The sequence below is a fragment of the Pygocentrus nattereri genome, chromosome 14, assembly GCF_015220715.1.
Source record: "Pygocentrus nattereri isolate fPygNat1 chromosome 14, fPygNat1.pri, whole genome shotgun sequence".
Classification (NCBI taxonomy): Eukaryota; Metazoa; Chordata; class Actinopteri; order Characiformes; family Serrasalmidae; genus Pygocentrus; species Pygocentrus nattereri.
This window is the reverse complement of record NC_051224.1, coordinates 6,610,590-6,635,255: the sequence shown is the minus strand read 5'-3', so window position 1 is coordinate 6,635,255 and position 24,666 is coordinate 6,610,590. Positions and strand designations below refer to the sequence as shown.

The window sequence follows — 24,666 nt, the reverse complement described above, 5'->3', positions numbered from 1 at the left end:
AGGGACAACTAACATTAGCAAACTGATGGTTAGCAAACTTTATCCAAAACAAAGCTACAATTTCCCTGCTATCAATTTCAGATCACACATTATGTATAGCCTAGGTGATCTGTGATACAACAAATTAGCAACTACACAATGTTTTCTGTATCTAAGTGGTGGATATTATTAACCAAATTAATTGAATTTAAACTTTCACATTTTGTTTCGATTAGAAAACAATCAGATACATCTGAAATCAGTCCCAGAACACCTGGCAAATCAGGAGGCTTTACAATGTGATATTAACCCATCAGGAACACAATGAATAATATTAGTGACTATTGGACACTTTTTTCCAGGAGTAATCATCCTACCTATTCCAGTGCTTTTGCACTACCATGATATAAAACAATAACAATCAACAAGTATATTTCACGTTTGGCCCCTCCCAGTCTCCCCATGTGCTTTGTTTACTTTTGATCTTCCACATGTGTTTGTTTTGATTTATTCACAGTCTCGCCCCCTTGTTTTTTGACTCCGCCCCTGATTTGTTCCACCTGTTTTCCACCTCTCCCTTTTTATCCATTTGTATTTAAGCCCTGTGTTTGGTGGTCTTTGTTTGATGTGCTGTATGTTGGATGTATCGTTTGCTGTTTGTTATTCTAGCCTCTGTTGTAATTTGTTCTCTGGGTTTAGTCTTGGTTGTATTTTGCCATGTCTGTCCCTCATTCTATCCCTGTTGGATCTTTGAACCTGGACTGTCATGACCACGACCCTGGATTTGCCCTCAATATAAGTCACTTATCTCGGCGTATGCGTCCGCCTCCTCGCTCCTCGTTACAGTATAGTGGATTCATGTGAACACAACCAACACTGCAACGCCCTTCAGTATAGGAGCATGCTACCATTTAACACAGGCACATTTGCCCAATGAAGATGACACAACTGAGGTAAAATCAGACAAGTGAGAGAAGGAGAGAAATGAGTAAAGATGAGCTGTGTTCTTTAAGTTGAGGAAGACCGTTATGGTGATTTGATTTACATGATGTTCAAAGGACAGGTTGCTGTCAAAAGTGACTCCAAGGTCATGGATACACTATATTGCCAAAAGTATTTTGTCGTCTACAGTCACATGCATATGAACTTGACTGACATCCCATTATTAATCCATAGGGTTTAATATGATGTCGGCCTGCCCTTTGCAGCTATAACAGCTTCAATTCTTCTGGGAACACTTTCGTTTCGGAGTGTGTTTATGGGAATGTTTGACCATTCTTCCACAAGAACCTGAGAAGGCCTGGCTCGCAGTCTCAGCTCCAACTCATTCCAAAGGTATTCAGTCCGGAGGAGGTCAGGACTGTGCAGGCCAATCAAGTTCCTCCACACCAAACTCATCCATGTCTTAATGGACCTCGCTTTGTGCACTGGTGAACAGTCATGCTAGAACAGGAAGGGGCTGTCCCCAAACTGAACATTGATCCAAGGTCAAGAGTGCAAAGTCTGCTCTGAGGTGCTCTTTCCGTTCTACCAGAAACTGACTTAAACAAAAGAAATCTCTATGGCTAACGGCAACCAAGACCTTCTCCGGTTTGGCCGACAGTTCAGGGAGATGGACTCCTGTGCGCTGCATATGTCAGATCCAATTCCAACTTCAGCAACAAAAGCTGTCTTCAAACATGACACAAACACACAACACTGATATGCACTTGAGGTAAGAGGCGCAAAACCCCTTCTCACATGCTATTTCAGGACTTCTTGATGTCAATAGTTCAGTACCAACTGCAATTTCATGGTGCAGTGTTATCAGAAATATATGACTCACATTTCATTATCCAGTACAGAAACAGAGGTCGAGAGGTTAAGGTGATGGACCGCTAATCCACTGTGCTCTGGACGCAAACATAATGAGTCATAGAAGGATTATTCATATTCTTATAGAGAGGAAAATAAGCGACATGAGTCTTTCTCTGTCGACGAGGTGGCCGAGAGGTTAAGGCGATGGACTGCTAATCCATTGTGCTCTGCATGCGTGGGTTCGAATACCACCTTTGGCGAAAAGTGGTTTCTTTAATCATCAAATGAAATGTTGTGCTCAGGTCGATATTGCATTGCTTTCTCTGAGATGCTATCACAATTATCCATCAACAATTAAAAGAACAAACTTTGTCCATGGCAAATGACCCCCAACAGCTTTTACGAGTTCCCAAAAGTTTTAGCTGATGCACTGCTAATCCCTTTTGATGCATTGGTTAGAAACCCTTCGTCTTCGAACCAGCCGTCTTTAGTTATTAAAGTATTGTTGAACCTTTGTCTGCTCCTAAGGTCAAAGGTGTCATTCATGTTCTGCCATAATATTGTAATACTCCATGACACCTATCCCAAAGAAAAAAATTCTACATGGCAAAGGACACACTATGCCTTTTCCAAGTTGCCTGAATGCTTTGATGGATGGACTGATAATCTGTTGAGCTCTGCACACATGGGATTGAATCCCATCTTGGTCAAAAAGGCTATATTTAGCCAGCAAACTAACGTTGAACCTTGATCTGCTTGTGAGATCAAAGGTTCAGTTTCTGTTCTGAGATGATATTTAAATTCTCCATGATGCCTACATAAAAGGGAAAAGCCAACATGGCAAAAAATCCTAAGTCTTTTGTCAGGCTGGACGAAAGGCTTTGGAGGTGGACTTCTAATCCGTTGAGCTCTGGATACGTGAGATCCAAACCCACCTTCATCAATGAGAATGTCTTTAAATTTCACACAATTGTTGAAAAATATGTGAATGACATTTCAAAGTCCACTACAGAAACGGGTGGGGAAAAATTTAGGCCATAGAAAGTTCCAGGGTACTGTTTATAAAGGTTAGACATGTGATTGCCATTCAGCCCTCTTAAACGGATATAGTCAACGATAGAAAGCTGAGTTTTGTTCCTGTAGAGAGGGAAACTCACGCCTGCTGTGCCATGTGGACGAGGTGGCCGAGAGGTTAAGGCGATGGACTGCTAATCCATTGTGCTCTGCACGCGTGGGTTCGAATCCCACCTTCGTCGAAGACAGTTTCTTTAGTCATCAAACTAAGCGTGAACATTGATTCAAGGTCAAGAGTGCAAAGTCTGCTCTGAGGTGCTCTTTCCGTTCTACCTGAAACTGACTTAAACAAACGAATTCTCTATGGCAAACGGCAACCAAGACCTTCTCCGCTTTGGCCGACAGTTCAGGGAGATGGACTCCTGTGCGCTGCATATGTCAGATCCAATTCCAACTTCAGCAACAAAAGCTGTCTTCAAACATGACACAAACACACAACACTGATATGCACTTGAGGTAAGAGGCGCAAAACCCCTTCTCACATGCTATTTCAGGACTTCTTGACGTCAATAGTTCAGTACCAACTGCAATTTCATGGTGCAGTGTTATCAGAAATATATGACTCACATTTCATTATCCAGTACAGAAACAGAGGTCGAGAGGTTAAGGTGATGGACCGCTAATCCACTGTGCTCTGCACGCAAACATAATGAGTCATAGAAGGATTATTCATATTCTTATAGAGAGGAAAATAAGCGACATGAGTCTTTCTCCGTCGACGAGGTGGCCGAGAGGTTAAGGCGATGGACTGCTAATCCATTGTGCTCTGCACGCGTGGGTTCGAATCCCACCTTCGTCGAAAAGTGGTTTCTTTAATCATCAAATGAAATGTTGTGCTCAGGTCGATATTGCATTGCTTTCTCTGAGATGCTATCACAATTATCCATCAACCAATTAAAAGAACAAACTTTGTCCATGGCAAATGACCCCCAACAGCTTTTACGAGTTCCCAAAAGTTTTAGCTGATGCACTGCTAATCCCTTTTGATGCATTGGTTAGAAACCCTTCGTCTTCGAACCGGCCGTCTTTAGTCATTAAAGTATTGTTGAACCTTGGTCTGCTCCTAAGGTCAAAGGTGTCATTCATGTTCTGCCATAATATTGCAATACTCCATGACACCTATCCCAAAGAAAAAAATTCTATATGGCAAAGGACACACTATGCCTTTTCCAAGGTACCTGAATGCTTTGATGGATGGACTGATAATCTGTTGAGCTCTGCACACATGGGATTGAATCCCATCTTGGTCAAAAAGGCTATATTTAGCCAGCAAACTAACGTTGAACCTTGATCTGCTTGTGAGATCAAAGGTTCAGTTTCTGTTCTGAGATGATATTTAAATTCTCCATGATGCCTACATAAAAGGGAAAAGCCAACATGGCAAAAAATCCTAAGTCTTTTGTCAGGCTGGACGAAAGGCTTTGGAGGTGGACTTCTAATCCGTTGAGCTCTGGATACGTGAGATCCAAACCCACCTTCATCAATGAGAATGTCTTTAAATTTCACACAATTGTTGAAAAATATGTGAATGACATTTCAAAGTCCACTACAGAAACGGGTGGGGAAAAATTTAGGCCATAGAAAGTTCCAGGGTACTGTTTATAAAGGTTAGACATGTGATTGCCATTCAGCCCTCTTAAACGGATATAGTCAACGATAGAAAGCTGAGTTTTGTTCCTGTAGAGAGGGAAACTCACGCCTGCTGTGCCATGTGGACGAGGTGGCCGAGAGGTTAAGGCGATGGACTGCTAATCCATTGTGCTCTGCACGCGTGGGTTCGAATCCCACCTTCGTCGAAGACAGTTTCTTTAGTCATCAAACTAAGCGTGAACATTGATTCAAGGTCAAGAGTGCAAAGTCTGCTCTGAGGTGCTCTTTCCGTTCTACCTGAAACTGACTTAAACAAACGAATTCTCTATGGCAAACGGCAACCAAGACCTTCTCCGGTTTGGCCGACAGTTCAGGGAGATGGACTCCTGTGCGCTGCATATGTCAGATCCAATTCCAACTTCAGCAACAAAAGCTGTCTTCAAACATGACACAAACACACAACACTGATATGCACTTGAGGTAAGAGGCGCAAAACCCCTTCTCACATGCTATTTCAGGACTTCTTGACGTCAATAGTTCAGTACCAACTGCAATTTCATGGTGCAGTGTTATCAGAAATATATGACTCACATTTCATTATCCAGTACAGAAACAGAGGTCGAGAGGTTAAGGTGATGGACCGCTAATCCACTGTGCTCTGCACGCAAACATAATGAGTCATAGAAGGATTATTCATATTCTTATAGAGAGGAAAATAAGCGACATGAGTCTTTCTCCGTCGACGAGGTGGCCGAGAGGTTAAGGCGATGGACTGCTAATCCATTGTGCTCTGCACGCGTGGGTTCGAATCCCACCTTCGTCGAAAAGTGGTTTCTTTAATCATCAAATGAAATGTTGTGCTCAGGTCGATATTGCATTGCTTTCTCTGAGATGCTATCACAATTATCCATCAAATTAAAAGAACAAACTTTGTCCATGGCAAATGACCCCCAACAGCTTTTACGAGTTCCCAAAAGTTTTAGCTGATGCACTGCTAATCCCTTTTGATGCATTGGTTAGAAACCCTTCGTCTTCGAACCGGCCGTCTTTAGTCATTAAAGTATTGTTGAACCTTGGTCTGCTCCTAAGGTCAAAGGTGTCATTCATGTTCTGCCATAATATTGCAATACTCCATGACACCTATCCCAAAGAAAAAAATTCTATATGGCAAAGGACACACTATGCCTTTTCCAAGGTACCTGAATGCTTTGATGGATGGACTGATAATCTGTTGAGCTCTGCACACATGGGATTGAATCCCATCTTGGTCAAAAAGGCTATATTTAGCCAGCAAACTAACGTTGAACCTTGATCTGCTTGTGAGATCAAAGGTTCAGTTTCTGTTCTGAGATGATATTTAAATTCTCCATGATGCCTACATAAAAGGGAAAAGCCAACATGGCAAAAAATCCTAAGTCTTTTGTCAGGCTGGACGAAAGGCTTTGGAGGTGGACTTCTAATCCGTTGAGCTCTGGATACGTGAGATCCAAACCCACCTTCATCAATGAGAATGTCTTTAAATTTCACACAATTGTTGAAAAATATGTGAATGACATTTCAAAGTCCACTACAGAAACGGGTGGGGAAAAATTTAGGCCATAGAAAGTTCCAGGGTACTGTTTATAAAGGTTAGACATGTGATTGCCATTCAGCCCTCTTAAACGGATATAGTCAACGATAGAAAGCTGAGTTTTGTTCCTGTAGAGAGGGAAACTCACGCCTGCTGTGCCATGTGGACGAGGTGGCCGAGAGGTTAAGGCGATGGACTGCTAATCCATTGTGCTCTGCACGCGTGGGTTCGAATCCCACCTTCGTCGAAGACAGTTTCTTTAGTCATCAAACTAAGCGTGAACATTGATTCAAGGTCAAGAGTGCAAAGTCTGCTCTGAGGTGCTCTTTCCGTTCTACCTGAAACTGACTTAAACAAACGAATTCTCTATGGCAAACGGCAACCAAGACCTTCTCCGCTTTGGCCGACAGTTCAGGGAGATGGACTCCTGTGCGCTGCATATGTCAGATCCAATTCCAACTTCAGCAACAAAAGCTGTCTTCAAACATGACACAAACACACAACACTGATATGCACTTGAGGTAAGAGGCGCAAAACCCCTTCTCACATGCTATTTCAGGACTTCTTGACGTCAATAGTTCAGTACCAACTGCAATTTCATGGTGCAGTGTTATCAGAAATATATGACTCACATTTCATTATCCAGTACAGAAACAGAGGTCGAGAGGTTAAGGTGATGGACCGCTAATCCACTGTGCTCTGCACGCAAACATAATGAGTCATAGAAGGATTATTCATATTCTTATAGAGAGGAAAATAAGCGACATGAGTCTTTCTCCGTCGACGAGGTGGCCGAGAGGTTAAGGCGATGGACTGCTAATCCATTGTGCTCTGCACGCGTGGGTTCGAATCCCACCTTCGTCGAAAAGTGGTTTCTTTAATCATCAAATGAAATGTTGTGCTCAGGTCGATATTGCATTGCTTTCTCTGAGATGCTATCACAATTATCCATCAACCAATTAAAAGAACAAACTTTGTCCATGGCAAATGACCCCCAACAGCTTTTACGAGTTCCCAAAAGTTTTAGCTGATGCACTGCTAATCCCTTTTGATGCATTGGTTAGAAACCCTTCGTCTTCGAACCGGCCGTCTTTAGTCATTAAAGTATTGTTGAACCTTGGTCTGCTCCTAAGGTCAAAGGTGTCATTCATGTTCTGCCATAATATTGCAATACTCCATGACACCTATCCCAAAGAAAAAAATTCTATATGGCAAAGGACACACTATGCCTTTTCCAAGGTACCTGAATGCTTTGATGGATGGACTGATAATCTGTTGAGCTCTGCACACATGGGATTGAATCCCATCTTGGTCAAAAAGGCTATATTTAGCCAGCAAACTAACGTTGAACCTTGATCTGCTTGTGAGATCAAAGGTTCAGTTTCTGTTCTGAGATGATATTTAAATTCTCCATGATGCCTACATAAAAGGGAAAAGCCAACATGGCAAAAAATCCTAAGTCTTTTGTCAGGCTGGACGAAAGGCTTTGGAGGTGGACTTCTAATCCGTTGAGCTCTGGATACGTGAGATCCAAACCCACCTTCATCAATGAGAATGTCTTTAAATTTCACACAATTGTTGAAAAATATGTGAATGACATTTCAAAGTCCACTACAGAAACGGGTGGGGAAAAATTTAGGCCATAGAAAGTTCCAGGGTACTGTTTATAAAGGTTAGACATGTGATTGCCATTCAGCCCTCTTAAACGGATATAGTCAACGATAGAAAGCTGAGTTTTGTTCCTGTAGAGAGGGAAACTCACGCCTGCTGTGCCATGTGGACGAGGTGGCCGAGAGGTTAAGGCGATGGACTGCTAATCCATTGTGCTCTGCACGCGTGGGTTCGAATCCCACCTTCGTCGAAGACAGTTTCTTTAGTCATCAAACTAAGCGTGAACATTGATTCAAGGTCAAGAGTGCAAAGTCTGCTCTGAGGTGCTCTTTCCGTTCTACCTGAAACTGACTTAAACAAACGAATTCTCTATGGCAAACGGCAACCAAGACCTTCTCCGCTTTGGCCGACAGTTCAGGGAGATGGACTCCTGTGCGCTGCATATGTCAGATCCAATTCCAACTTCAGCAACAAAAGCTGTCTTCAAACATGACACAAACACACAACACTGATATGCACTTGAGGTAAGAGGCGCAAAACCCCTTCTCACATGCTATTTCAGGACTTCTTGACGTCAATAGTTCAGTACCAACTGCAATTTCATGGTGCAGTGTTATCAGAAATATATGACTCACATTTCATTATCCAGTACAGAAACAGAGGTCGAGAGGTTAAGGTGATGGACCGCTAATCCACTGTGCTCTGCACGCAAACATAATGAGTCATAGAAGGATTATTCATATTCTTATAGAGAGGAAAATAAGCGACATGAGTCTTTCTCCGTCGACGAGGTGGCCGAGAGGTTAAGGCGATGGACTGCTAATCCATTGTGCTCTGCACGCGTGGGTTCGAATCCCACCTTCGTCGAAAAGTGGTTTCTTTAATCATCAAATGAAATGTTGTGCTCAGGTCGATATTGCATTGCTTTCTCTGAGATGCTATCACAATTATCCATCAAACCAAATTAAAAGAACAAACTTTGTCCATGGCAAATGACCCCCAACAGCTTTTACGAGTTCCCAAAAGTTTTAGCTGATGCACTGCTAATCCCTTTTGATGCATTGGTTAGAAACCCTTCGTCTTCGAACCGGCCGTCTTTAGTCATTAAAGTATTGTTGAACCTTGGTCTGCTCCTAAGGTCAAAGGTGTCATTCATGTTCTGCCATAATATTGCAATACTCCATGACACCTATCCCAAAGAAAAAAATTCTATATGGCAAAGGACACACTATGCCTTTTCCAAGGTACCTGAATGCTTTGATGGATGGACTGATAATCTGTTGAGCTCTGCACACATGGGATTGAATCCCATCTTGGTCAAAAAGGCTATATTTAGCCAGCAAACTAACGTTGAACCTTGATCTGCTTGTGAGATCAAAGGTTCAGTTTCTGTTCTGAGATGATATTTAAATTCTCCATGATGCCTACATAAAAGGGAAAAGCCAACATGGCAAAAAATCCTAAGTCTTTTGTCAGGCTGGACGAAAGGCTTTGGAGGTGGACTTCTAATCCGTTGAGCTCTGGATACGTGAGATCCAAACCCACCTTCATCAATGAGAATGTCTTTAAATTTCACACAATTGTTGAAAAATATGTGAATGACATTTCAAAGTCCACTACAGAAACGGGTGGGGAAAAATTTAGGCCATAGAAAGTTCCAGGGTACTGTTTATAAAGGTTAGACATGTGATTGCCATTCAGCCCTCTTAAACGGATATAGTCAACGATAGAAAGCTGAGTTTTGTTCCTGTAGAGAGGGAAACTCACGCCTGCTGTGCCATGTGGACGAGGTGGCCGAGAGGTTAAGGCGATGGACTGCTAATCCATTGTGCTCTGCACGCGTGGGTTCGAATCCCACCTTCGTCGAAGACAGTTTCTTTAGTCATCAAACTAAGCGTGAACATTGATTCAAGGTCAAGAGTGCAAAGTCTGCTCTGAGGTGCTCTTTCCGTTCTACCTGAAACTGACTTAAACAAACGAATTCTCTATGGCAAACGGCAACCAAGACCTTCTCCGCTTTGGCCGACAGTTCAGGGAGATGGACTCCTGTGCGCTGCATATGTCAGATCCAATTCCAACTTCAGCAACAAAAGCTGTCTTCAAACATGACACAAACACACAACACTGATATGCACTTGAGGTAAGAGGCGCAAAACCCCTTCTCACATGCTATTTCAGGACTTCTTGACGTCAATAGTTCAGTACCAACTGCAATTTCATGGTGCAGTGTTATCAGAAATATATGACTCACATTTCATTATCCAGTACAGAAACAGAGGTCGAGAGGTTAAGGTGATGGACCGCTAATCCACTGTGCTCTGCACGCAAACATAATGAGTCATAGAAGGATTATTCATATTCTTATAGAGAGGAAAATAAGCGACATGAGTCTTTCTCCGTCGACGAGGTGGCCGAGAGGTTAAGGCGATGGACTGCTAATCCATTGTGCTCTGCACGCGTGGGTTCGAATCCCACCTTCGTCGAAAAGTGGTTTCTTTAATCATCAAATGAAATGTTGTGCTCAGGTCGATATTGCATTGCTTTCTCTGAGATGCTATCACAATTATCCATCAAATTAAAAGAACAAACTTTGTCCATGGCAAATGACCCCCAACAGCTTTTACGAGTTCCCAAAAGTTTTAGCTGATGCACTGCTAATCCCTTTTGATGCATTGGTTAGAAACCCTTCGTCTTCGAACCGGCCGTCTTTAGTCATTAAAGTATTGTTGAACCTTGGTCTGCTCCTAAGGTCAAAGGTGTCATTCATGTTCTGCCATAATATTGCAATACTCCATGACACCTATCCCAAAGAAAAAAATTCTATATGGCAAAGGACACACTATGCCTTTTCCAAGGTACCTGAATGCTTTGATGGATGGACTGATAATCTGTTGAGCTCTGCACACATGGGATTGAATCCCATCTTGGTCAAAAAGGCTATATTTAGCCAGCAAACTAACGTTGAACCTTGATCTGCTTGTGAGATCAAAGGTTCAGTTTCTGTTCTGAGATGATATTTAAATTCTCCATGATGCCTACATAAAAGGGAAAAGCCAACATGGCAAAAAATCCTAAGTCTTTTGTCAGGCTGGACGAAAGGCTTTGGAGGTGGACTTCTAATCCGTTGAGCTCTGGATACGTGAGATCCAAACCCACCTTCATCAATGAGAATGTCTTTAAATTTCACACAATTGTTGAAAAATATGTGAATGACATTTCAAAGTCCACTACAGAAACGGGTGGGGAAAAATTTAGGCCATAGAAAGTTCCAGGGTACTGTTTATAAAGGTTAGACATGTGATTGCCATTCAGCCCTCTTAAACGGATATAGTCAACGATAGAAAGCTGAGTTTTGTTCCTGTAGAGAGGGAAACTCACGCCTGCTGTGCCATGTGGACGAGGTGGCCGAGAGGTTAAGGCGATGGACTGCTAATCCATTGTGCTCTGCACGCGTGGGTTCGAATCCCACCTTCGTCGAAGACAGTTTCTTTAGTCATCAAACTAAGCGTGAACATTGATTCAAGGTCAAGAGTGCAAAGTCTGCTCTGAGGTGCTCTTTCCGTTCTACCTGAAACTGACTTAAACAAACGAATTCTCTATGGCAAACGGCAACCAAGACCTTCTCCGGTTTGGCCGACAGTTCAGGGAGATGGACTCCTGTGCGCTGCATATGTCAGATCCAATTCCAACTTCAGCAACAAAAGCTGTCTTCAAACATGACACAAACACACAACACTGATATGCACTTGAGGTAAGAGGCGCAAAACCCCTTCTCACATGCTATTTCAGGACTTCTTGACGTCAATAGTTCAGTACCAACTGCAATTTCATGGTGCAGTGTTATCAGAAATATATGACTCACATTTCATTATCCAGTACAGAAACAGAGGTCGAGAGGTTAAGGTGATGGACCGCTAATCCACTGTGCTCTGCACGCAAACATAATGAGTCATAGAAGGATTATTCATATTCTTATAGAGAGGAAAATAAGCGACATGAGTCTTTCTCCGTCGACGAGGTGGCCGAGAGGTTAAGGCGATGGACTGCTAATCCATTGTGCTCTGCACGCGTGGGTTCGAATCCCACCTTTGTCGAAAAGTGGTTTCTTTAATCATCAAATGAAATGTTGTGCTCAGGTCGATATTGCATTGCTTTCTCTGAGATGCTATCACAATTATCCATCAACCAATTAAAAGAACAAACTTTGTCCATGGCAAATGACCCCCAACAGCTTTTACGAGTTCCCAAAAGTTTTAGCTGATGCACTGCTAATCCCTTTTGATGCATTGGTTAGAAACCCTTCGTCTTCGAACCGGCCGTCTTTAGTCATTAAAGTATTGTTGAACCTTGGTCTGCTCCTAAGGTCAAAGGTGTCATTCATGTTCTGCCATAATATTGCAATACTCCATGACACCTATCCCAAAGAAAAAAATTCTATATGGCAAAGGACACACTATGCCTTTTCCAAGGTACCTGAATGCTTTGATGGATGGACTGATAATCTGTTGAGCTCTGCACACATGGGATTGAATCCCATCTTGGTCAAAAAGGCTATATTTAGCCAGCAAACTAACGTTGAACCTTGATCTGCTTGTGAGATCAAAGGTTCAGTTTCTGTTCTGAGATGATATTTAAATTCTCCATGATGCCTACATAAAAGGGAAAAGCCAACATGGCAAAAAATCCTAAGTCTTTTGTCAGGCTGGACGAAAGGCTTTGGAGGTGGACTTCTAATCCGTTGAGCTCTGGATACGTGAGATCCAAACCCACCTTCATCAATGAGAATGTAAATTTCACACAATTGTTGAAAAATATGTGAATGACATTTCAAAGTCCACTACAGAAACGGGTGGGGAAAAATTTAGGCCATAGAAAGTTCCAGGGTACTGTTTATAAAGGTTAGACATGTGATTGCCATTCAGCCCTCTTAAACGGATATAGTCAACGATAGAAAGCTGAGTTTTGTTCCTGTAGAGAGGGAAACTCACGCCTGCTGTGCCATGTGGACGAGGTGGCCGAGAGGTTAAGGCGATGGACTGCTAATCCATTGTGCTCTGCACGCGTGGGTTCGAATCCCACCTTCGTCGAAGACAGTTTCTTTAGTCATCAAACTAAGCGTGAACATTGATTCAAGGTCAAGAGTGCAAAGTCTGCTCTGAGGTGCTCTTTCCGTTCTACCTGAAACTGACTTAAACAAATGAATTCTCTATGGCAAACGGCAACCAAGACCTTCTCCGCTTTGGCCGACAGTTCAGGGAGATGGACTCCTGTGCGCTGCATATGTCAGATCCAATTCCAACTTCAGCAACAAAAGCTGTCTTCAAACATGACACAAACACACAACACTGATATGCACTTGAGGTAAGAGGGGCAAAACCCCTTCTTAAAATTAGAGCAGTGAAAGAGAGTTATACTACCTTACAGGATTTCTGAAACTTCTCCACCGTAGAAGTTCCACAATTGAACAACAAAACTTTTTTTCCAAAATTTTTGGACATTCTTTTGCACAGTGATGCAAAATTCAAGTTTGATCATTTTGGCTTTACCTCAGTATTGGCTGAAGGACAACCAGAGGCTGCTCGTGTGCTAGTCAGAATGGCAAAGCAAAAACGTCATATGACGGCAAAGGACCTGCAGGAAGGCTTAGCTTTGACTGGAGTACACTTTTACTGAGCAGCACTGCTTGTGCAAGCATGATCTTCAGGGGAGTGTCACCAGAAGGAAACCATTACTGTGACCTCATCCAAAAAGCCAACGTCTGAAGTATCCAAATCAACGTCTATATCAACTTCTAGAAGCCAAAACCATTTTGGAAACAAAGTTTGCGAAGTTTACTTAACTGAAGTACAGCAGATGTAAAAATGAAACTCCTTGGTCACAATCCCCAAAGATATGGTTGCAAAAAGTTACTTTAAATTTACATGATGTACATGTGTACATTTGCTCTACATTAATAGAATATGTTTCATCAACATAATTTTATGTGTAAGTCTTTGTTTGGAACTGACGTACAGATTTAGCCATACAAATTCAACAACTTTTATCAGTGTGGGAGTGAATCTATTATGCTTTAAGATTGCTTGGCAGCAAGTGGCACATGAAGCACTGCATGGATAGACTGAAGAACAGATTGCATAAATATCAGTAAATTCTAGAAGCAAATGTGACACAGTCCATCAAGAAGCTACAGCTGAAAACAAATCAAGTAGATTTTAAACCATGCTGTGGAAGAATATCGCAATCTAAAAGCATTTGGCAAGAAAGATTGGGTAGTACAAAGTATGAGTAAGCTGTAATATCTACCAAGAGGGTGTTACTAAGGACCATTACTGTTTTAGATTGCTGCAGAGGTTGTATTTACTTCTTTTCACTTTGAAACTTAACAAAATGTGCACTTTGGAAAGGGGTTTTGCACACAAACATGGCAGAATTTGTGCAGGGCAAATGATACATTGGAGCAGAACTTATAAACAATGACTTTAGACAGAGTTAGACTCTTATTTCTTGCACTATAAATTGCCCCAGGAACTACAGTACACAGAAACCAATGGTGATGCCTCTTTCTGTAAATAACATGACTAAGGTGAAGAAAAGTTCTATGCATCTTCTACACAAAAAAATGTAATGGAATTTTAAAAAAATCTGGCACCTAGACAGGATGCAGTTGGAAATAAACAGTGACTCAATCCTCCCCTCTGGTGGCATACCCAAGAAAAATTACATCCTTACAACAACGCATTCAGAAATGTGGATAACATTTACTAGACTGTATCAAACTGCAAGTTTTTTTTTCTTAAGTAAACAAGGCAAAAAAATAAAAATAAAATGGCGTCTGAGGGTATGAAAGCACACAAAATACACGCAAGATCAGAGTCTGGATGCATAGGTTAAGTCAAACTGTATTCATCTTCTAGGACATGATCAGTAAGTACACTGTTAAGAGTTTTTCACAAAGAATTTCTGTCTTACACCAGCCAGTAGCTTTGGAACCATTTCAATCAAGTGCACTTTTCGTTGTCCAGCTTCCTCCACCAAGCCCCTTGCGAAAAATCCACAGTTAAAAGAAAAGGAGCCAATTCATTTAAAACAATTTAAAGAGCAGAGAAATAGAATACTGCTGATGAACATGTTCAATCAATTCAGTTTGCTATGAGCCTTCAGTTTACCTTGTCATTCTAGGTTAAGACATACAGAAAGACACATCTGCAGACAGACAGATAAGTAAGGGCTTAGTTTCATTTCAGCTGTAGTGTACTCTTATCTTTTCCTCCCGTCCTCACACAAGTCCAGCTATGAAAATTATCTAATTTATAAAATAAGATTTAAAAAAACTATAGTTCATAGATAGTTTTATACTGATTATATAGAACTATCTATATTATACAGCAATATAGTATGTAAGGGGATGGTGAAAGGTCAAGAGTTTCTGCATTGCTATTCACATTTTTATATTAAGGTAATTTAAAGTGTTACAAAAGAACGATATATTTAGACCACTTTACAATTTAGTGTGTTTAAATGAACAGTCTCAAGCAATGTAAAATCTATGCAGAACCAGCATCTATGTCTCCACATTATACGCAATTAAGCCCAATTTATATTTGTACACAGAACAAAAAAGTGTTTGTGAAACAGCTCATACAACGAAGCAACCTCCTTATCTGCGTGAGCACTTTACATTGTTTATGAGCCGTTAACAAGTTTTATTCAGACAAAAACAACTGTTGCAAATTACTAAGTGGTGGTGCTGCAAAAACAATCATTCAACCAATGTATGAATTCTGCTTCCTAGAAACAAACAAAATATGCAAAACTTATCCAAAGAACGTTCATGGAAGCTCGCATGAATTAACTGTGTTCTTGAGCTTATCTTTCAACCCTTACAATAAAAAAGGAATAATAAAATAGGTTTTGCTACATTATTCACTACAGAAGGAACAAGGGACATTTTTTTTTTTTTTTTTTTTTTAAACAAGATTGTGACAACACGGTTTAGAACAAACAGTTCCGTTTAACATTTCCACTAGTTTTTGGCTTGGCTTACAGAGACTGAAGGAGCAGCAAAGGCATTGATATAGTCAGCACAGCACTGTTGTATTATAAAACAACCTAAAGTATGAAGCCCCATGCATTACAAGTAACTGTTTTGTTGTTGTTTGTAAAGTGCACAGGGAACTGTCTGGCAAACGCACATAAAAAAATCCTCCATTTGAAGTTCAACCTGAAGCTTCCATTAGCATAAGTGAAACATGCAACTACACACTTTAAAAAGGACTTTCCTCACCCCTTTCCTTGTCGAACGCCTTTCCTTCCCCACCAATTTGCAATGTGCTTTGCCAATGCAAACAATAAGGTAAATTAGCCTCTAGTGGGAGGACTGTGTAAATGCACGTCGACAAGGTGACTAAAGAATAAATAAAAAGCTAACAAGAAGTGCTGGTACAGGTTAACGTCTGCCTTTCCATGTGAGCTGTGTGCAAACCACATGGTGGCCTGATAAGCACAAACAGCAATTAGTCAGATCGCAATACTTTACATAGCTCAACAGCCAGTGACGTGATGGTTTTGAATACTTTCAAAATTTGAATATTCAAAAACAATGGATACTACAGCATGAACCCATGATCCATGAAAGACTCCTGCTCAAACCTGTATACTTTTCTGACATGAAGCAAAACTAACCAAAAGTAACTGTGGTGCAGGAGATGCCCCTCAAACAGTTCTTTAAACAGTTGCAGCAAACATGCATTGGGCAAGGTCCACAAGTTTGGGTGGAGAAGGTATATGGCTAATTTAATGTATACAATGAGGAGGAAAATGGAAGAATGGCATATTATTTAAGTACTGAAACTAACTATGAATTGGGCTTTTAGGGCTAGAATCCCCAGATGGGGAACAGGTCAGTCCACCTCTTCCTGGGCCTGGTGCAGGGAGCTAGTAAGTCAGCCTGGATGCCTTCATGTTGTAGCAGGGCCTATCCGTCAGCCCCCCTGGGCCTCCAGAGAACAGAGACAAACCTTCTGCCTTCTCCAACACAACTTCCAGCTCCTGAAAATCTTGTAGTCGAGCCACATCTTTGTCCTGTCAAGCCAAAACAAGGACAAAATAAAGGAAAATTAGCTGTATGCATCAAACGGGATTTACAGCATTCCATCTGATCTCTGGTAGGATTACTGAAAGGTTAATCACAATGTTCACAAAGCACTTGCCAGCATGTGACTAGTGATAAAATCTTGCTGGTCGAGCTGATTGTCATTCCATATATGCTTGTCTGGTGCTGCTCCCTAGTACATACCTATGCATAACATTCAGTGTGAATTTGAACTGTTAAATGGACAATATGGACTAATGTACTATATGGACAAAAGCATTGGGGTACCTAAACATGGAACTTACAGGTATACAAGATATTGGAGTATGTCTATGGGAATTCACCCAGAAGAGCATTTGTGAGGTCAGACACTGATGTTGGATGAGAGAGCCTGGCTCGCACTCTCTGTTCTAGTTCATCCCAAAGGTGTTTGAAGGGGTTGAGGTCATTGCTCTGAGCAGGCCAGTCATGGGCTTCCACACAAAACTCTCCCAACCAAGCCTTTATGGACCTTGCTTTGTGCACTGGGGCACGGTCATGCTTCAAGAGAAAAGGGCCTTCCCCAAAGTGCTCCCACAAAGTTGTAAGCATACAATTCCCCACAATGTCTTAGTATGTTTAACATTAAGATTTCCCTTCACTAGAAGTAAAGGGTCTAGGCCAATCCCTGAAAAACAGCCCCATAGCATTAGCCCTCCTCCACCAAACTTTACAGCTGTCACAATGCAGTCAGGCAGGTATCCTTCTCCTGGCACTCACCAAACCCAGACTTGTCCATCAGACTGCCAGATAGCAAAGTGTGATTCATCACTCCACAGAACACAGAATTGCTCCAGAGTACAGTGGCCTCATGCTTTAGACCACTCCATTGCATGCAGGTCACTGTGCTGACCATGTAGTTTTCAGCCTTGACCTCTGCATGAAGATTACTCTGGATTCCCTAATCTTTTGATATTTTGCGCTCACAGCAACATAAGATCCTTGCAGTCACTCATCGAGGAACATTGCTGAAACTGCTGGATTATTCAGATGCATTTTCGATGCAAGTGGCAAACCTCAACTCATCCTTGTTCATAAAACACTGGATTTTAGCTGGATGTTTCTGTTATATGCAAATATAACCACATCACATGTTAAACATTTTCCACTGTCCCAACATTTTTGGGATGAGTTTCAACATCAAATTCAGAATGAGCACATTCACAAAAAACAATTAAGTTGATGAGGCAAATTATTTAATATCTTGTTTTTGTACTGTTTAATTACAGGACAATATATTTGTGTTTCATGTATTGTCCCACCTGTTAAAGTAAATACAAAACTTTATTTACAATTAGCTGAGTTACAGGGGAAAAACCAAAACAAGCATACACATACCTTTCTGAGCATGGTGTTGGGAAGCTTGCGAATTTTCTCCACATGTTCGGCACTGATGTCCAGCTCGCGGCAACAGACACGCAGCAGTGCCCGGTATGTCAACTCCTGTCGGTCTAGCTCCACTTCGATGAAATCATTTTCTCTTGCATGAGGGTTCTGGATCCGCACTTTCAGGACCAGCTCTGAGAGTGAGAGAGAACGAGAGTGAGAGTGAGAGAGAGAGGGAGAGAAAAAACACAAACTAAATATTATTATTTATCAGAAAATTGGAACAAGAGCAGCAGACCCAGTATCTAAATGCCACAGTAGTTTTACTGGTACTGCAAGAACCTTGCAAGAAGTCTTCAGTGCATGGTTTTTTAAAACAGATTTCCATTTCACATACCCTGCACATTGACGGGGAAAGTGCTGGTGAAAAAGAAGGGCTGGAAGGCAGGCATAGAGCCTCCAGGCTGTGAGCAGTTTAGCTGCTGGGGCAAAGACTGTTGTCGGGTAACGGTGGGGTTGGAGACAGAGGCCTGGTTTGTGCCTGCACCTGGTGAGGGTAGCGGGGGGCACACAGGGCCATTCTGGGCAATGGTGTGATTATGGGTAAATTCACTATGGTTGCCGTGGTGGGCCTCGGGGGACACCTCCATGGACAGGGACCTGTTAACCACAGGGCTTGGCACAATGCCATTCTGCTCCACCACAGAAATATAGGACACTGCTTGCTGGCTCTGGGATTCTGCATACAGGCTCTGAGGCAGCTGCTGTTGCTGTGGAGGTTGCTGCTGCTCTTGTGTCGGAGACAGGGTGGCTGGCTCAGAGTCTACAGACTCTGAATGGTCGCTGGTGCCATTCTGAGAAACATGTCGTGCTAGATTCAACTCATCCTTATCCATCTTGCCATACAAAAAAGGAGGGTTGGACAGATAATTTGGAATGATTGGCAGCTCTGGTTCCTTCAGCTCAGGCACATCCTCCTCCTCCTCCTCCACTGTAGAGACAAACACTAGTAAACGATGGCTACCAAAAAACCTTTACAATTGTAATAAGCAAAATTCAATAGGCAGATGCTTTCAGCCACATACATACCTCCTAGCAATCTTCTGATTTCAGGTTTGGAGGTTAACTGAACAGCTAACTCATCTTTTGCAGTGAGGATTTCCTTGTCAGCTCCAGAATTCAAAAGATATGCTACTATGTGTTTGTGGTTTCTTTTGCATGCCCAATGCAAACACGTCCTGTAAAGTGAAGTGACGATAAGTTAATGTTACATGACGGAGTTATTAAAAATAGAAGCAGAAGAAGAAAAAAAAACTTTTTAAACAGCCCACCCTCACTTAACCTCAAAGTGTTTGGAGATTTTCAGAAAGTCCTCCCACCTTCGAAACACATCATCTGAAGGGCGGTTCCTAGAGTTTACACTAGAAAATCCCACTCTAGTCTATTGTGGCTCCAACGTACAAGGAGACTGGACACGTTTACAACGGTAAAATGTTTCACTCTGGCTGGACTGCCCCTTTAAACAATTAAGCAAGGCTTTGTAGTAGAACGAAGTCTTAAAATAGACGTTCATGGACTTAATCTTCTTTTGTTTACGTTCACACTCAACGAGAAACCGGGCAAACACCCAGCAACCCTTACACAACAAACTCTTAGCAAACCACCGAAAGGTCATTTCACTATTTCGTGAGCTATTACAGAATTAAATAAAACTCGGCAAGCTGGTTAACTGGATCACTGATAGCTGTATCTATTGCTTTTAGCACGCGTGCCTCCACAGCCAGTACTCAGGACTACGGCTTCAAGCTAGCCAGCAAGCTAGCCTGCTAGTCCTCGGGTGGAGCTGAAATTTATTAGATTTCATGTGTAAAAAAAACTTTAACGGCGTAGCCAAGTTAGCAGAAGGTGTCGAATGTGAAAAATAACTTTAAAACACACATTCACTGAGCAACTCGTGGACATTTTCGCCAACGTACCATCCGTTGATTTCGTTCTGAGAGTTGATGTTGACTCCGCTCTCCACTAGAGTCCGGACTTCGTCAATGTCCCCGATGGCACTTGCCTCTCTTAACCGCTCTTGCAGTTCTTTGTCCAAAGACGACGTTGACATAATTCAGCTAACCTGGGTTAGTTAGCAATTAACTTTCATACGAACAGGCCGAATAATCCGCCTTCTGCCGAGAACGTGCTATCCCAACCAGCCGGGACCGCAGCTGCTCGCCTTCATGAAATTGTTGCGTGTTGATGTAGCGAATATAATAATGATAATAATGCCCTTAAATACTCTACGAAATACTTTAGACAACCTCGGCTCTGTTAACTGGCCAACCCACCGCAAAATGACAACTTCATAAACGCACTTCCAACAGCGAATTGTTCCAAAGCTTCGCCGACTAGCGAAGTCCCCTATCGGCAGGAAGCCCTCTTCCCATTGAGGGGGTCAGTTTTGAGTGTGACAACAGAGCGCGATGTATTGGGTTCCTAGTTTCTGCGGACCGGTTAGCCTAGCGTTAGCCTCTTGTTCTCTGTGATTTGGAAACGATTTTTGATGATAAGGTCCGGCAGCGGTCAGTTTTCATCTAACATGACTCACCACGCTTCCAACCCACATTTGCCCACCATTTGTCGAACGCTGCTTTTGCTTATTCTCGTTGATTTTTGTAGTTGTTGAAATTCTATCACAGTAATCAGCATCTGAAATATATTAAACCAGTCATAACGTAACTGAAAAAAAAAAACGTTTTACTTTATTCCATTCGAAGTAATGATGTATACAATGGGTACCTGCTTAACGGAAAACTGCGCCGAAATCTGCTGAATTAAATGGTTAAGATGTAAACATCTTAGTTCTGGAGAAGCTTCGCAAGTCAGAATTGTTGGCAGTCGTTACGGAAGGAAAGGCTCACAAAAACTTTTGACATGGGTGGTTAGAAGTACTCTGACTGCTCTCCAAGTCATAGTTTTGCGAGTAGATTAGTAGATTTGTGATGAATATTTGGCCTAAAATGTATGTTAAACATATTTATTTTTAAGCTGTTTATAGTGAAGGGGTCCATTAAGGGTGGAAGCAAAAAATAATCAAATAAAACTTTTTCCCCACCTTTACCACTATTTTACTATCATTAACATTACATATAAAAGCACAGAAGATGTGTAGGGTCACTGCAGCTTTTGGATAGTAAATAAAGTGGCTTGTGTTGAAAACTTCAGGACCCCCGGTTCCTATCAGCTCCACTGCAAAGAAATCTGAAAGTTTAGAATAGTTCAATTAGTTCTTCTTCTTCTTCTTCTTCTTATTATTATTATTCACATGCAAGTCTGAGGGAAAAATGTATCACTCATTCCACAAATCCCCACAAGTCATTTTAGAAGATTTTGTAAAGCCTGGCATACAAGATATTACATGTTTAGGTCCAGAGTGTAAAACTGTAAAACAGTGCTTTAGTATTGTTTGTTGTGTGTTGAGAATATGATAAAGAACTGTGACCATGAGGGTGCTGTTCTCAATCTGAAGGACATTTGCCAACAGCAGCTTGAGAGAATCCTGTCCTGACAAATAGACTGCTGGCACAAAAACCTGAAGCATAGCTGAAGGGATTGAGTTCACAGGCATCCCACATGGCTGATGGTTTGAAATGCGACGGCTGTGTGCTATACCTTTCATTCATCGAGGCAAATGACTAGTGTTGTCTTTAAACAAATAACAAATGGAAAAAAATGTAAACTGTGATTCTAATGTAGACATCATTTCCATGTAGGTCTCAACAGTCTTTTATTGTATGCCTGCAAGCATGGCCTAATCTTACAACCAGAATCTTTGTGCTGAAGCTGATGGTAGAATTACTGCATGTTTAATTATTGCACCTACACTTCCTTATTTAACTTGATCTGTTTAAAGATACGGTTTAAAAGCAAAAACATTTGCAGTGTGTAAAAGAATTTAATTGAGTCTGTTTTTACTAATGTAAACATTATGTTCCTTAATGAAGATGATATGTGTGTGGCCTGCTCTAGATCTGCACTAAATAGACCTCTGGTTGTTTATCAGTGAAAGAATATTGATCTGAAACTCTGTAAGTCTCTCAATAAAATGTGATGTTGGTGCCCCCTGGTGGAAATTATTTTGGTTCTACTTAGCAAATGTTAAATCTGGGCCTTAAAGGCGGTGTAAAAGAAAATTATAATGCATTCTCCGTACGCCATGATGTAGGCCCAGTGGCCTAATGGATAAGGCCTCAGACTTTGAAGCTGAGGACTGTGGGTTGAGTTCCATCTGTGTCAGTTTATTGGGGCAGTTGTGGGCTGGAGATTAGGGAACCAGGCTTGCAAAAAAAGACAGTTGAAACATACCTGGAAGTGATGTACACATTAGAATCAAAATGTACAGCTTTTTTCTGTTTGTTTAAAGACAACGCTAGCCATTTGCCTTGATGAATGAAAGGTATAGCACACAGCTGTCACATTTCAAACCATCAGCCATGTGGGATGCCTGTGAACTCAAAACCTTCAGCTGTGCTTCAGGTTTTTGTGCCAGCAGTTCAAGCCCTGTGAGCCAGCAAATGATTGAGGTGCCCTTCAGCAAGGCACCTAACCCCCAACTGCTCCCAGGGTGCTGCAGATAGGGCTGCCCACCTCTCCAGGCAAGTGTGCTCACTGCCCCCTAGTGTGTGTCTTCACTAACATGTATGTGGTGTTTCACTGCATGGATGGGTTAGATTGCGGAGGTGAAATTTCCCCGTTGTGGGACTGATAAGGGTCAATTCATCATAATTTTAATCTATTTAAAAGTGTGGTATCAGGAAGAGTTCGCTCAGAGCTTTCTCTCAATAATACGTGGTGGTCGTGGTGGTGGTGGTGGGTGCTTGTGCACAATGATGTAATCAAAAATCAGAAAAATTTCAAATGTCTTTCCTTTTTGAAAGTTAACTGTCTTTTAAACGAGGTAAACAGGTCAACTTTAATAGGGAATTCCATAGATTTTTCAAAGATAGTGCTCCAGTACATGCTCCCAAGGTCTCTCCTCCTGTGCTGGCTCTGTGCAGTCCTATTATCTGTCCCTCTTCCACACATACAACACCAGCCCCTTGTCCTGTCACTATCAGATTTAGACTTGCCCCATGGTCTGGCTCCAGGTCTCCCCTGTTCTGTTTTTATTAGTAGGTGGCGGGGGAGTTACTGGTGCTATAGCCCCAGATATTTTTTATTGTTTTCTCTCTCTTTTTTGTGATTTTGTAAATAAGAGATGGCAAGGTTCACTGTTAAATCACTGCATATTCTGTTGCTGTTTAAATAAAAATGTAGCAACTGCACAGAATAACACAGAATAATTAAAAAAAAGATTCTGGGGATGATCCCTTAAAACAATTTTACAATGACCTGGGCCCCATATTTTTACAGGCCCAGCAAATGCCCCTAGTTTGAGGGGTGCTTGTGAGGTCTCCGTTAAGCTGTTAAGTTCCTAAGTTTGTGTTGTATGTTTTCTTTACCTTATTTGAATATGTATGTGCTTGCTTGTTCCTGACCTGACGTTACTAAACTGAGACTCAAATTCGCTTACCTCATTCTTTACAGGTCACAAGCCATTTCACATCAAACATCCATGTTTTCATCACATCCACTGAAATATGCAAATTTTGAAAAACTGGTGGAATGTGTTTTTAAACAAGGCACAAAAAAGGGCAGATCATTTCTATGTGCAAGTTTTAAAGGCAAAGTAACAAAAACAGCCTTTTAAAGTCAACATGAAATCAAAATGTACCCTTTTCTCCTTGTTAGTTTGTGTCCCTGGTCACATGATTCATCGTATCTTGTCACTTAATACTCAGTGTTTTGCTTTTTTAATAATCAACATTCTTGTGTTCACATAATGATGGAATTTTCCTGCCTCGAAAATGTCTTCTAATTGTTCAACAATGTGCACCAGCAGACAAGGAAGGATAATATTAATCAATATTGTTTCACATCCCCCTCAAACCACCTATTACCAAGCGAAATGCATAGGTTGATCAAAGACCCTCTTCGATTCCTTGTTTTACTCAGAAGCACGTGAGGTTGTTCTAATGTACTTCACAACAGGAAAGGTTGAACAATGGTACAGTGTAAAATGAATTCTGACCATTTTTGGTAACATTAACTCACACTGTAAGCTGACCTCTTTAATATAAACCTGGTTGATGCTGATACTTTACAGAAAGACAAAGTGCTGAGATGTTCAGACATTTTATTAAAGTAATAGAACATGTTATTGTAATATTTAATAACATTAAAAAATAAAGCCCAACCACTGAATTCCTATTTTTTTTGTTTACAAATAGTATAACCACTCACCACAGTTGAACCTTCATCTCTGAGGTGTCCAACTGAGTTTGGCCCTCAAACAAGGAAAAAGAACTACTTAGTGATAAAGGGTCTTCAAAAAATAACTTGCACTATATTGCCAAAATTATTCACTCACCCATCCAAATTATTGAATTCAGGTGTTCCAATCACTTCCATGGCCACAGGTGTGCAAAACTAAGCATCTAGGCCTGCAGACTGCTTCTACAGACATTAGTGAAAGAATGGGTCGCTCTCAGGAGCTCAGTGAATT

The 24,666-nt window shown here is 41.5% G+C and overlaps 1 protein-coding gene and 14 non-coding genes across 15 annotated transcripts; 14 read left to right on the top strand and 1 right to left on the bottom strand.

Moving 5' to 3' along the window:
- The first annotated feature begins 1,954 nt into the window (after positions 1–1,954).
- trnas-gcu lies at positions 1,955–2,036 on the top strand. The gene has a single exon. It is a non-coding gene; the product is annotated as a tRNA-Ser (tRNA).
- Positions 2,037–2,950: 914 nt separating this feature from the next.
- Positions 2,951–3,032, top strand: trnas-gcu. Its single transcript has one exon. It is a non-coding gene; the product is annotated as a tRNA-Ser (tRNA).
- Positions 3,033–3,567: 535 nt separating this feature from the next.
- trnas-gcu lies at positions 3,568–3,649 on the top strand. Its single transcript has one exon. It is a non-coding gene; the product is annotated as a tRNA-Ser (tRNA).
- Positions 3,650–4,564: 915 nt separating this feature from the next.
- trnas-gcu lies at positions 4,565–4,646 on the top strand. Its single transcript has one exon. It is a non-coding gene; the product is annotated as a tRNA-Ser (tRNA).
- A 535-nt stretch (positions 4,647–5,181) lies between these two features.
- Positions 5,182–5,263, top strand: trnas-gcu. The gene has a single exon. It is a non-coding gene; the product is annotated as a tRNA-Ser (tRNA).
- A 912-nt stretch (positions 5,264–6,175) lies between these two features.
- On the top strand, positions 6,176–6,257 carry trnas-gcu. The gene has a single exon. It is a non-coding gene; the product is annotated as a tRNA-Ser (tRNA).
- A 535-nt stretch (positions 6,258–6,792) lies between these two features.
- Positions 6,793–6,874, top strand: trnas-gcu. Its single transcript has one exon. It is a non-coding gene; the product is annotated as a tRNA-Ser (tRNA).
- Positions 6,875–7,789: 915 nt separating this feature from the next.
- On the top strand, positions 7,790–7,871 carry trnas-gcu. Its single transcript has one exon. It is a non-coding gene; the product is annotated as a tRNA-Ser (tRNA).
- Positions 7,872–8,406: 535 nt separating this feature from the next.
- Positions 8,407–8,488, top strand: trnas-gcu. The gene has a single exon. It is a non-coding gene; the product is annotated as a tRNA-Ser (tRNA).
- Positions 8,489–9,405: 917 nt separating this feature from the next.
- On the top strand, positions 9,406–9,487 carry trnas-gcu. Its single transcript has one exon. It is a non-coding gene; the product is annotated as a tRNA-Ser (tRNA).
- A 535-nt stretch (positions 9,488–10,022) lies between these two features.
- On the top strand, positions 10,023–10,104 carry trnas-gcu. The gene has a single exon. It is a non-coding gene; the product is annotated as a tRNA-Ser (tRNA).
- A 912-nt stretch (positions 10,105–11,016) lies between these two features.
- Positions 11,017–11,098, top strand: trnas-gcu. The gene has a single exon. It is a non-coding gene; the product is annotated as a tRNA-Ser (tRNA).
- Positions 11,099–11,633: 535 nt separating this feature from the next.
- trnas-gcu lies at positions 11,634–11,715 on the top strand. Its single transcript has one exon. It is a non-coding gene; the product is annotated as a tRNA-Ser (tRNA).
- Positions 11,716–12,626: 911 nt separating this feature from the next.
- Positions 12,627–12,708, top strand: trnas-gcu. Its single transcript has one exon. It is a non-coding gene; the product is annotated as a tRNA-Ser (tRNA).
- Positions 12,709–14,494: 1,786 nt separating this feature from the next.
- Positions 14,495–20,536, bottom strand: ankrd40 (ankyrin repeat domain 40). The gene is made up of 5 exons (XM_017705686.2): positions 20,054–20,536; positions 19,167–19,315; positions 18,475–19,068; positions 18,090–18,271; positions 14,495–16,702 (listed from the first exon to the last, which is right to left on the bottom strand). Exons 1-5 carry the CDS (start codon positions 20,185–20,187, stop codon positions 16,556–16,558), a joined length of 1,206 nt encoding a protein of 401 aa, XP_017561175.1. The 5' UTR covers positions 20,188–20,536; the 3' UTR covers positions 14,495–16,555.
- Positions 20,537–24,666: the final 4,130 nt, after the last annotated feature.

Excerpts from the sequence above, each read along its gene's own strand:
- ankrd40 (XM_017705686.2), bottom strand. The coding sequence starts at position 20,187 with ATGTCAACGTCGTCTTTGGACAAAGAACTGCAAGAGCGGTTAAGAGAG. Across the intron at positions 19,069-19,166 it reads AATCAGAAGATTGCTAGGAG|TGGAGGAGGAGGAGGAGGAT; the intron begins GTATGTATGTGG and ends TTGTCTCTACAG. Across the intron at positions 18,272-18,474 it reads TTTCCCCGTCAATGTGCAGG|AGCTGGTCCTGAAAGTGCGG; the intron begins GTATGTGAAATG and ends TCTCACTCTCAG.